The sequence below is a fragment of the Cornus florida genome, unplaced genomic scaffold (genome assembly GCF_030987335.1).
Source record: "Cornus florida cultivar Cherokee Brave unplaced genomic scaffold, ASM3098733v1 CherokeeBrave_3.0.0_Hap2_Chr07, whole genome shotgun sequence".
Classification (NCBI taxonomy): Eukaryota; Viridiplantae; Streptophyta; class Magnoliopsida; order Cornales; family Cornaceae; genus Cornus; species Cornus florida.
Window position 1 is genome coordinate 46163243 of NW_026775577.1, and position 12050 is coordinate 46175292.

The 12050-nt window shown below is 40.5% G+C and overlaps 1 protein-coding gene across 1 annotated transcript; it reads right to left on the minus strand.

The window, feature by feature from the left end:
- LOC132316671 (receptor-like protein EIX2) lies at nt 1–522 on the minus strand. The gene has a single exon (XM_059815145.1). The coding sequence runs from the start codon at nt 520–522 to the stop codon at nt 1–3; it is 522 nt and encodes a 173-aa protein (XP_059671128.1).
- Between the last annotated feature and the right edge of the window lie 11528 nt (nt 523–12050).

Consider the following 12050-nt stretch of genomic DNA (forward strand, 5'->3'; position numbering starts at 1 on the left):
TCAATTTATAAATCCATCTTCATCTCCTTCAATGATGTTTTCTTTACCACGAGAAGAATCAGGAGTTGTTTCATCTCCTGGGCACTTATTTGGAAGTGGAAGTCCGCAAAGTTCATAATTCTCTGCGTATACAGAGGCATCAAAGCTTTGCAGTTGAGTGCCTGACGGAATTTTCCTAGACAAGATATTATTCGACAAATCCAACACAGTGAGAAAATTTAAACGAGTGATGCTTGTTGGAATCTCACCAGAAAGCTGGTTTCTAGACAAATCGAAAGATTTTAACATTTTCAACTCACCAATCTGTGGAATAACATGTCCAATCAAAGAATTTCTTGATAGGTTCAAGGAAACTAATTCTTCAAAACTCAATATTTCTTGAGGAATTTTTCCAGTTAAATTATTGCTAGAAAGATCAATGATTTTTAACAGTGTTAGATTATTTTTGTACTCAAACTCTTGACTTTTCCATAGCATCAATGCATAGTCTCCATATACATCAACGTTTATAACATCATCCATTTCATAACCGAAATAAATGCGAAACTCTGAACTATTCCTTCAAATAAAGGCGATAAAATTGTTAAAACATGGTGGTATAATACCACATATATTGTTTTGTAAGAGGTCTAAGATCCAAATAAACTGAATATGGCATATATTTAGAGGTTTATACTCGTGGAACTTATTCAATCGTAGACTAAGAACAATCAAACTACTAACGTGTGTACCCATTCACGATGGAATTATTCCAGATAATTTATTCTCTCCGACATCCATGGTTACCAAGTTTCTGTAGTTCTGCAAAGATGAAGGCAATTCCCCAACGAAAATATTGTTTCGTAAGTGCAAAATTTGCATCTGAGTTAGGAAATCAATAGAGTGAGGAATTCTACCATAAAACTATTACTGGACAAATCAAGAGTGACTAATCCTTTCATATGCATCCAATAGTCAAGAAGCTTTCCTGATAACTAGTTATTTGAGAGGTCGATATACCTGATGTAGTCATTGATAGCCACACATAAGAATGAATTGACCCAAAAAAAATATTTCTGGACAAACTCAAAAATGTAATGTTAGGAAGAAATAGTGGTAATGGGCTTGCAAAATGATTATAGTTTGTTCTATTTTGAGAATAAGATTAGATTAGAAAGAACTATGCAAAGAACCCTATAGTAGAATGCACCTTGGCAGGGAAGGGGGTAGAATGGATGAATCGAACATTGATAGGGAGAGCTAAAAGTATGCACATACATTTGGGTCTACCCAAGCAGTATTCGATAGAAGCAGTCAATACAATAGCCTACCGAATTAATCGTGGACTATCAGTGCCTTTGGAGCATCGGATGACGAAGAAGGTAAAATTTTTTGGCTATATTGCATATGCGCATATTAGTGTGCTAGGAGAAATCTTGACCCCAAGTCACTAAAATTCATCTTCCTTGGTTATGTTGAAGATGTTTTTGGTTATTGACTCTGGGATGACCAAAACAAGAAAATCATCAGGAGTAGAGACATGGTTTTCAATAAGAATGTGATGTACAAAGATATGGATGGAACATAGTTAACTAGTCTTGTACAAACTAAGCCTGAGTTTATTGAGTTGGATGATGCTACTAATAGTTTTGTTGTGGAGCAAACAGTTGAGGGTTCATAGTCAGAACTCACAGAGCATAGTACACTGCATAATCCAACTCCTATAATTGCACTTAGAAGGTCCACGCGTCCCATGTACCAAATCAGTGTTGTATGGATTATATGTTATTCATAGATGGTGGTGAGCCTGAATGCTATAATAAGGCATGCCATGTTGAAGATGCTACCAAATGATAGCTTGCAATGGAAGATGAGATGAAGACCCTAATCTCCAACAAGACATGAGAACTAGCCAAGATACCCATGGGGAAGAAAATCAATCACAATAAATGGGTGTACTTGGTCGAAGAAGAACATGATGGTTCAAAGAGATACAAGGCAAGATTAGTGGTCAGAGGATTTCAGCAGAAGCAAAAGATTGACCACATATACAGTTTTTCTCTAATTATGAAATTGAGTACCATTCTCCCAGTTCTTAGCATTGTTGTAGCAAAGGGGTTGCACCTTAAGTAGTTGGATGTCAAAATTGTTTTCCTCCATGGTGACCTAGAGGAGGAGATTTATATGCAAGAACTAGAGGGTTTTTTTAGTCGGAGGAAAAGAGAAACTTGTGTGCAAGTTAAAGAAAACCTTGTATAGTTTAAAGCAAGCCTTGAGGCAATGGTACATGAAGTTTGACAATTTATGGTTTGGAAAAGTTCTTTATAAAGTGAACTGGTGGTTTTGGTTTCTTTTGTGTTGCATGATATCATTTTTAGTGGTAGTTACATTAATGGTTTTATGAAACTAGTTTAGAATGTGATTGTCGCAATAATAAAGGACTACCACAGTGGAGTGGTTGGTTTGGACAGGCAAACAAGTATTTGCTTGTAAGTACGTTGGGTTGAGACAGGATGGTTACCAGGGAGTTTATAAAAGAACTTGTGTAACTCAATATGGTAGGTTTGGTTTAGAAGGAAGAATTCCAAGGATAAGATGATAATCTAAAAGTGAGTAGATTTTGGAGTATTTTGGTTACCTTATGTGTTTTGCTCTACGGAGTATTCAGGAACATTGGAATTTTATAGATTGGTTGGTGACACACGTATGCAGTAGACCGTAGGGTATTTCTACACCGTTAGGCAATGTGGCCATTCTACATGAGAGTGATGGGCCTGTGACACTAGATATTGGTAGACTCAGATTTCTAGCCAATCTTTTGGTCCTGGACATGCACACTTATGTTGTGTTACTTGGGATGGATTAGTTATTTCACTACCATGGCTGAGTTAAGGATTTGGATAGGTCTATTGTGTGCACCATACCTGGTTAGGATATTTATGTTGTTGCAATGCCACGTTCTAATGGGGTCACTAGCACTTATTGTTTTGTATAGAGGAGGAGACGGAGGAGGGGGAAAACTGTATTATTGGATAGCTCACCAATCGTATAGGACTTTTCGGATATTTTTATGGGAACTTTATGAGTGACGCCTATTGCTAGGGCATCATACGGGATGGCACCAGTGGAGATGCGAGAGCGAGGGATCAGATTCAGCAATTACTCAGCCAGGGATTTATTCGTAGGAGTACTTCACCTTGGGGAGCACCGGTCTTATTTGTGAAGAAGAAGGATGGTTCACTTCGCCTGTGTATAGATTACAGGGAGTTGAACAAGGTTATTATTCGAAATAAGTACCCTTTACCTAGGATTAATGATCTTTTTGATCAATTGAAGGGAGCTACCTACTCGCACGTATATGCAGTGGATGCGTAGTTGGCTATGATGCGTTGAGGTGTACCCTGTTAGGTTTAGGTACTCATGCCCACCTTTGGGTGCGTTTTTGCATGTTGCCTTCTATCTAGGTTGAGACCCCCTATATAGTCCAGTGAATGTCACTTAGTGTAGATATTTATATATATATGGACTAGATAGCTATTATTTAGATATCTAGGGTGTATCTGCGTATCGGGTCACTGTATGTATTGCAGTTAGAATAGAATTTGCATGTAGGCCTGACCCACTCTTATTTTTACAGGTGTTCATCGGTTCTAGGCTTAGAGCTTGATCGTGCTGAGCAGATACAGTCATTCACTCCACCGACGATGTAGGATTTATTTCCATGTTTTAGACTTGGGTTTCTTCCCAGCTATGTAAATTTCAATTAGGATTTTTAGGGGTCCACTAGATGGATTCCCGAGTTGTATTTTTGGAGAACGACTTGTATCAAAAGATTTTGAATTATCAATGAAAGTTATAAGTTTATCGTTTTAGTTCTTTTAGCGTTTTTATTTATTTTTGTTTATCGTAGTTATATTCTGTGTTTGATTATTGCTAATTGAATTGATATCCTCAGGTAATCGGGCGTGGGCCTGGCCAACCCAAATTCGGAGATCCGGGGCTATCACAGATAGCATATACTTTATAAGATCTGTTTGACAAACAATGTAAACCCAAACAGGCAACATATAAACTCTTAATTTCATTGCTGCAAAATACAAAGCCAGACATAATTTCTCAATCGGTGTATATCTACACTCGACTGGAGTTAAAACTTGGTTGAGATAATATATTGTTTATTGCTAACATAGCTCCAATGGATTCTTTAGTAGCCGATAAATATAATTTCATCGGCCATTTCTTTCTTGGTGGCATTATGATAGGAGGACTCGACAAGTATTTGTTAATTTGGTCAAATGCCCTTTGATGTATATCATCCCATTTGAATTCTTCCATCGGCTTCAACTTGAGTAGCGGGAAAAACACATGTAACTTCCCAGCTGTATTAGTAATAAATCTCCTAAGATAATTCACTTGCCCAAGTAACCTCTGCAACTGTTTCTTACTTCTCAGCGCACTAGCATCAATAATCGCCTTAGCTTTATTCCTATCGATTTTTATACCCCTTTGATGAACCAAGAAACCCAAAAAGTTTCCTGCCGATACTCCAAAGGCACACTTTATTGGATTCATTTTTAGCTTATGAGTCCTCATCCTCTCAAAAGATGCTTTGAGGTGGACTAGATGCTCTTTCCTCGTTACTGATTTCACCAGCACATCATCAATATACACCTCCATAAATGATCGGTTGGTCAATTATACATCAATCTTCGCAATAGCATGAATCATTGTAAAATAGGGCTATTGGTCGGGTAAGTCGAACCACTGGGACTGCGCTAGTCTAAGGCAACCTAAATGTCTAGAATCGTTCTTAGAATGATGAAGGGGAAATAAGGAGTTGTTTGTTTGTCACTAAATTGAATATGTGAAGTGCATGAAATAGAAACTTGCAAGAATTGAAGCGAGACAAGATACGAGTAAGAAAAACTAAGGAAGTGAATCCGTCTCCATCCCTATACACATGCTAGGCTAAATTTAAATTCGGGAAATCAACATAAACGATGGTCATGATACATAACAACCCTTGGTTGTTATAATATCCTCAAGAGGTTCATTAAATCAAAAACAAGAATAATCCATCAAAGAAATACATGCTTAAACTACCTAAACTAGGGTGTAGTCTTCAACATGCTCCCTAAGCCAAAGATTATCAAGCCCTTAATTGAAGGATGAAAGCACATAAAGTTAGGAATCAAGAATAGACCATCAAAGGGGGAACCTAAGCAATGGACTATCAAAGTTCTCCAACTTCATGCCATTAAAACTATTCCATGATCTCACTACCATTGTCACCATGAGAGTGCAAGCACTATGATTAAAAGAATAAACCATCTAAGATAGATAATTAATTCAACAATAATCATTAAAATACATGAAGATCTATTGCAAGAAGCAAAATGCTCTAGACCATGAAAAGACCATAGGTTATACATTGAAATCCCAAAATAAAATCTACACTAGAACATGCTTACAAGGGAGGGACTTCATCACCTCCCTAGAAGAAAAGTTAGTTACCCATTGGAGCCTTAGAATGAAGAAGAAGCTTGAATTCCATCTCCAATTTTCGAGCTCCCTCCTTTTAGCTTCAAGAACACCTTCTTTTCTTGCTCTCTTCTCTCTCCTCTATCTTGCAAAATGTAGCTTAATCCTAAGTAATGTGTGGCTCCCCTCTTTTGTAGACATGTTACTCCACCCAAAAAACCCTCTCTCTCCTCCAAGAAACATCCCCAACCAACTCAAAAAAAGAGAGCATACAAAGTTAGCAAATTTCTGAGCACAAGTGGCTGATCTCGTGAAGCAATCTACCCTAATTACGAGCACTCAAAATAAGGCCTCGAGCACTCGAAAATTGGCCAGAATGCCCTATGCTTCGTTTGCTCCGCCCGGAACTACTTTGGTAAAATGGCCATAACTTTGCGCTACGAACTTCGAATGATGAACCGTTTGAAGATTTGGAAAGCCAATTCAGAGCTTTAAAAACTTTATGTTTTGGTAGAGATCCAATTCTCAAGTTGGGTTGGTCGAAATTGAAGAACAAGGCAGACTTTCATTGCTGCCAGGCAGTTCTGAGCACCTCTAATAAGAAGATCATAACTCTCTGCTCCGAACTCCGAATGACAAACTGCTTGAAGATTTGGAAAGCTGATTCAGAGCTCTAAATCTTTCATGTTATTATGGAAGTCCATTTCTTGAGTTTGCTAGGTCGAAAATGGCGACAAAAGTCAGGTTCCACGCTGCCAAGCTTCAGCATTGTGCCTTTCTTATCCAAAATTACAACAAAACTTCAACTTTGCTTCTTTTTGGCCAATGAACCTGAAAATGCATAAAAACATGGAAATGGAGATAATCTACATAAATAATCAAAAGATGGACTTAACTAATGCAATTTAGGGCGCTTGAATATATAATATTCGGCGCTTATCACACCCCCAAACTTACATTTTGCTAGTCCCTTAGCAAAACCAAAATACAAAGCTCGATGGAATAAAAAAACATGGGAATGCTATTACAAAAATATCCCCCATGGCAAAAATAAACATAAACATAGCTCAAATACAACTTGAAACAGATAAAGAGCTGGAGACGGGATCATTGGGAAGACTACCTTGCATATATGAAGCATTGATACAAAAATTGGCAAAAACCATTTCAACATGCATGCATCAACATCATAGTCCATATAAATAATTCAATTGTCATCTCTTAAATGGAAATAACTCAAACTCCAGTGAAAGTGGATTGGATTCTCGACATGCGGCTTTTACTTTCTTTTCCAATTTCCAAGCACAAGTTTTCAAATCATTGAATTCCCCTTTAAATGAGGTCCCTAAGGCATGATTTTACTTACAAGACAACTTTTGTTGCTTGTTGACAATTTATTGTAACTCATAAGCGAAACATAGAATGGTTGTGCAATGTTGAAGTCCCTTAAGCTTTCTAACTAACCTATGTAGCAAGCGTTAGGCCAACAGCTCCCAAACCAGATGGCTTTAGGTTGTTAAGTGTAGAGACACTCCAAAGGGCTTAATAGCTCAAGTTGGAAAGGCTACGAACTCCAGCAAACCATGCTTATTACAAGTTTTTTTTGAATGACCGTGCAATGTTTAAGTCCTTTAAGCTTTCTAGCCAACCCTTGTAGCAAGCGTTAGGTCAACAACTCCCAAACCAGACGGCTTTAGGGTGCTAAGTGTAGAGACACTCCTAGGGCTTAATAGCTCGAGTTGGAAAGGCTACGAACGTTGACTGGTCATTTCTTTCTTTCTTTCTCAGTTTTTTTTTTTTTTTTTTTATTTTTTTATTTTTTTTTTTAGACAACTTAAATCATGCCATAGATATTCATTTATCAGGTTCATCAAATCAAATTAACTAGGCCAAGGTCAAGGTCGATCAAGTTGCATGCCTCACAGTTTAGTTTCCAATGTGCATATGTGCATTGTGAAGCTTAAAAGAGTGTAAATCCAGCAAGAATCTAATTGAGGCATTTATACAGACTACATTGTATTTGCATGATCACTTCAAATTCAAATTTCTTTATTTTCAAAAATTCTCAATTGCTTCTATACACAAGGTATTAAGCATATGCTTTGTCTCCGACAAGTTTTAAGCTATACTATCATTGCTTTACAAAATAGTGATACCAAAATTATGCCAAAAATGCAATATTGCACCCCCAAACTTAAACTACACAGTGTCCTCAATGTGGACATGGGTTGAAGTTAAAGACAAAAAATGACAGAAAAATAAAAAGGAACGAAAATACCCAGGGGGAGGAAAAGGCATGGGGAGAAGAACCCCCAAACTTGAATTGGACTGCGCAACCTAGATAGCATCATGAAAAACAAAAAGAGACAACTACAAAAAGCATTAATAGCACAAGCATAAATACAGAAAAATAATGTACATACAGTTAACAGAAAAGAGAGAATTTGCATTCAAAAAGGAGTTTACATGATTACAAAAGAGCTGTACATAGAGCATGTCTACTAGAGCAACCTATACATAGCAAATTCTGAAAGTTCAAAAGTAAAACGAAAGATACAAGAGAAATATTTACATATGAACAAAAAGATAAGGTCCAACACTCGCAACAAGCTACGGGCCAGAGGGCAAACGGGCGAGGATGGAATGGAGGAGAGATTGAGTCTTACGCCGTTCGGCGGAAGCCAAACAACGTTCCTCAGCTGCGACACGGCGGTCTTCAGCAGCAAGACGACGATCTTCTTCGGCACGGGAAGAAGTCTCACACATAGTCCGAGTGTACGCGGACAAAGAATTCTCAAAACGATCCATCCGCTCATGAATACCGGCAATGCTAGCCCGGATGAAAGCCTGGTCCTGCTGAGAGTCGACCGGAGGCTCTAACCTTGTAGCGGCTGCGGCTGTGGAAGCATCCTCAGAAGGAGGAGGAGGTGGAGCTTGGATGAACAGGGGGGCAGCAGGCTGAGGGGTACTAGAATGGCTAAGAACATTGATCCACCGGCGCTTGGTAAAATTTTTAATCTTTTCGCTTTTTGGTTCATGGGGAGGAACAATGAAGCCTTTGTGCTTTAGGAGCCGAGTGATGAAAAACGGCAAAGGTAATTTCTGATTTTCAACTTGCGGAGCCCGTGCATTATGAGCGTCATGCCAAAACTTCATAAATGTGGTCCAAATGAGCTCCGGGATGGAGAACCATTGGCCTTGGTCCATGGCATATAAGGCTTGCAAAAGGAGGCCCCTACGCTCGGTGCTATGCACCAAAAGGCAGACATTGTGCTTGAAAACAGTGTCAATGAAACAGAGGCATTCCGGAAGATTGGTTTTGCGGATAAAGGACCGGGGCCTATGAGGGTCGTCAACATTGCCAATGGCAGCGACAACCTACTCCACAGTTAATGTATCCGACTCCTCATATAAAGGGAGATTCTCACGATTGACAATGTCATCGGGGCACTCAATGGGGCAACCAGAAACCTGAATGATGTCAGTCATAGTGAAAGCATAGGTGGTGCCATCAATGGATGTAGTGAGAGAAATGGGTGGCTCTTCAGGGCATTGGAGATTCTGGTAGAAGAGGCGCATTACACGGGGGTAGGCAACCCTGCCAAGGGGCGCGCAAATGTGCTGCAGACGCCGGTTAGTCAATTCGGCTATAGCCCACGAAGTAGTGGGTAGAATGTCAAAGGCATCCGTGAGCGGAAAAGAAAGCTCGTAGTTGAGTTGTTTGCGATCCCAAGGATCACGTGGTCGCTCACGATTGACAGCACGGGCACCCGCAGAGGGTGTAGGAGGGCGAGAAGGACCGGCACGAGACATTTAGAGAGGTGGACTTGGTTGAGGACTTTCAGCGAGCACCTGGCGTGCACCACAAAAGAGAGAATGTGAAGATGAGTGGGAGGGATGAAGAAAACCAAAAATTTTGACAACCAAACCAAGCTCTAGCATAGAGCAATCATCAACCACATACAACACAACCTCCACAATGCATTCCTATCCTCCTTATAAAGGAAATAAAGACAAGGAATTGAGAAGAATATGAAGCTCACATATCTTGAGAAGAAGAAGAAGAATGGAGGCACATGGATTGAATGCATGCATGCATTAGAATGAAAACTGGGAAGGTGGTGTGGAAGTGAGAGAAGGTGGCATGTGGTGAGAGATGGTTGATGGAGATGGTTGGTTTGGGTGTGGTGGTGTCGGGTGATGAAGGTTGGGGTGGTGTGTGGCAGAAGGTGAGGGGTTAGAGAGAGAGATTAAGGAGAGAGAAAAGGTGGTGGGTGGTGATTCGGTGGAAGAAGAAGGATAAGGTTGGGTGGTGGTGAGTGGTGTTGGGTTGATGAGGTAGGAGGTTGGTTGTTGGGTGCCGAGGGGGAGTGAAGTGAAGTGTGGTTTCGGGGTTTAAAAGAGAGGGGGGTAAGCTTGGTTCGAGCACTCGAAGTTGGACTTCGAGTGCTCTAGAATGGGGCAGTGGGCTCGGTTGGCTTGGGTGAGAGGACTCGAGGAATGGCGAGCACTCGAAGCTTGGCTTCGAGTGCTCTAGAATTTGGTAGAGAGGGTTTGGTTTGGTGTTTTCGGTGAGAGATGAGGTTGGAATGAAGTTTGGAGCATGCATGGAAGTGGGTTGGTTTTGGAGAGGGGTTGGTCGTGGGTTGGTTTTGTTGGTGGCTGGTTGAGGGGCATGCATGCATGGGCTTGCATGCATGCATACAGGGCATGGAGTTGGATGTTGGAGGTTGAGGTTGTGTGGGTGATCTTGAAGAGAGAGAACCGAGAGGTGAGAGAGTTGGTTTGTGGAGTTGGTGAGGTTGGGAGGGGGGTGATGAGAGAGGGACCGAGAGATGAGAGAGTTGGTTTGTGGATTATTGGTATAGTTTTGGTATGGTTGGTGCATGGTTGAGAGGCAGGCATGCATGGGCTTAGAGTTGGATATATAGAAGGAAGATGGTTTGGGTTGGAGAGGAAGGTGGTGGCATGCAGAGAGCTTGAGAGTGCTAGGGTGGGGTTGAGAGGGTTACATGGGAAGCCGAGAGGGAGAGGTTTGCATGGGGGTTTGATGGTTAGGGTGGTTTGCAGGATGGTTTGTGGTGTTGTAGAGAGATAGAGAGAGATTGGTTAGGTTGGTATGATTGGTTGGTTGTTGGGTTGAGGTGGTTCGAGCACTCGCAAGGGGAGTGAGAGAGAGAAGTTGGGGTTGGTTTGGTTTGTATTTTGAGATGGAGTTCGAGCAGTGGGCTCGAGTGAGAAGGTTGGGAGATGAAGGTTGGTTGGCTAGCAGTTGGAGCACTTGAGATGAGGTTGAGATGGCTCGGGTTTGTGGTTGAAGGGGTATGGGTAGTGAGTTGGGTTAAGAAGCTTGGGCACTCGGAATGGGGTTGGGATTGCTCGAGAGTATAGCAGTGAGCTTGTAAGGAGTGAGAGAGATGAAGGCATTTGATGGATTGGCATGGCTGGTGCAATGCCTGTGAGTTGCAGCCAACTTGAATGCAAGGAGCTTGCATGAGGATTTAAGCAACATTGACTGAGCTTGTGCACTCCAAAAATGAGGATTTAAGCAACATTGACACCTATGCATGCAAGGTGTCAATGTTGGAAAGCAGAATTTCAGTGGCTTCGAGTGCAAGGTGGCAATGCATGCAATGCAGCAAGTTGTGAAGGCATGCAAGGATGCTGATGGATTGTGCCACGGTTTCAAAATGTTTCCATGCATGCAAATGTAGTGCCATACAATATTGAAGTTGGATCACGTGATGAAAGTTGAATGCATGAACTCATGAAAGAATGCATGAATGCAATGCAGGCATGCAACATTATAACCTATAGATTGATCATTCTTATGCATGCATGATAAAATAAATAAAAAAAACTAATAAATAAATAAATAAATTAAATTAAATTAAATAAAAATAAAAATAAAAATAATAACAAAATAAAGTAAGATAAAATAAAATTAAATATTTCAATGAATGAAATCCCCCCCCCCCCTTTTTTTTTTTGACAATGCAACCACTCTTTACTGCATGAATGCATTTAAGAAACTTTTCAACTTTTTGCAACTTCAATGCAATGTATGGATGATTTTGAGGAATCATGATCCAACAATGGAGGAAGAGAAGAGGCTATGCATGTGAGTGCCATATCGAAAGTCCGAGAAAATTGCCTGATAGAGCCGGAAACTTCCGGGAATGAAAACAAGAGCCGAGAAGGTCTAAGAAGCTAGTCTAAATTGTGGAACACTGCTGAAGAGCTATTCAAAAAAATCAAATTTTTGGCTTTCGAGACCATTTCCCAGAAAATTCAAGGCTCCAGCAATTTTGAAGAGGGGGGGAAAGCTTGGAAATTGGAAGAATTGCTTCCCTTGCTTTGCTAAATTTAATGTCGATAGCTAGACGAAGTTAGAGTTGGCACTAATCCTCATAAATTGGGTCCATCAAGAGGACTTCCTCAACTTTTCAGGTTGGGATTGTGCCATCAATGCAAGGCTTAAGCCGTTGGCCATTAACCTTGAAGAGTGATCCACTTGCAGGATCATGAAGTTCGATTGCTCCATGAGGAAAGACAGTAGTGACAATGTATGGACCATCCCATCTTGACCG

Coding starts and splice junctions, on each gene's coding strand:
- LOC132316671 (XM_059815145.1), bottom strand. CDS start 522: ATGGATGATGTTATAAACGTTGATGTATATGGAGACTATGCATTGATG.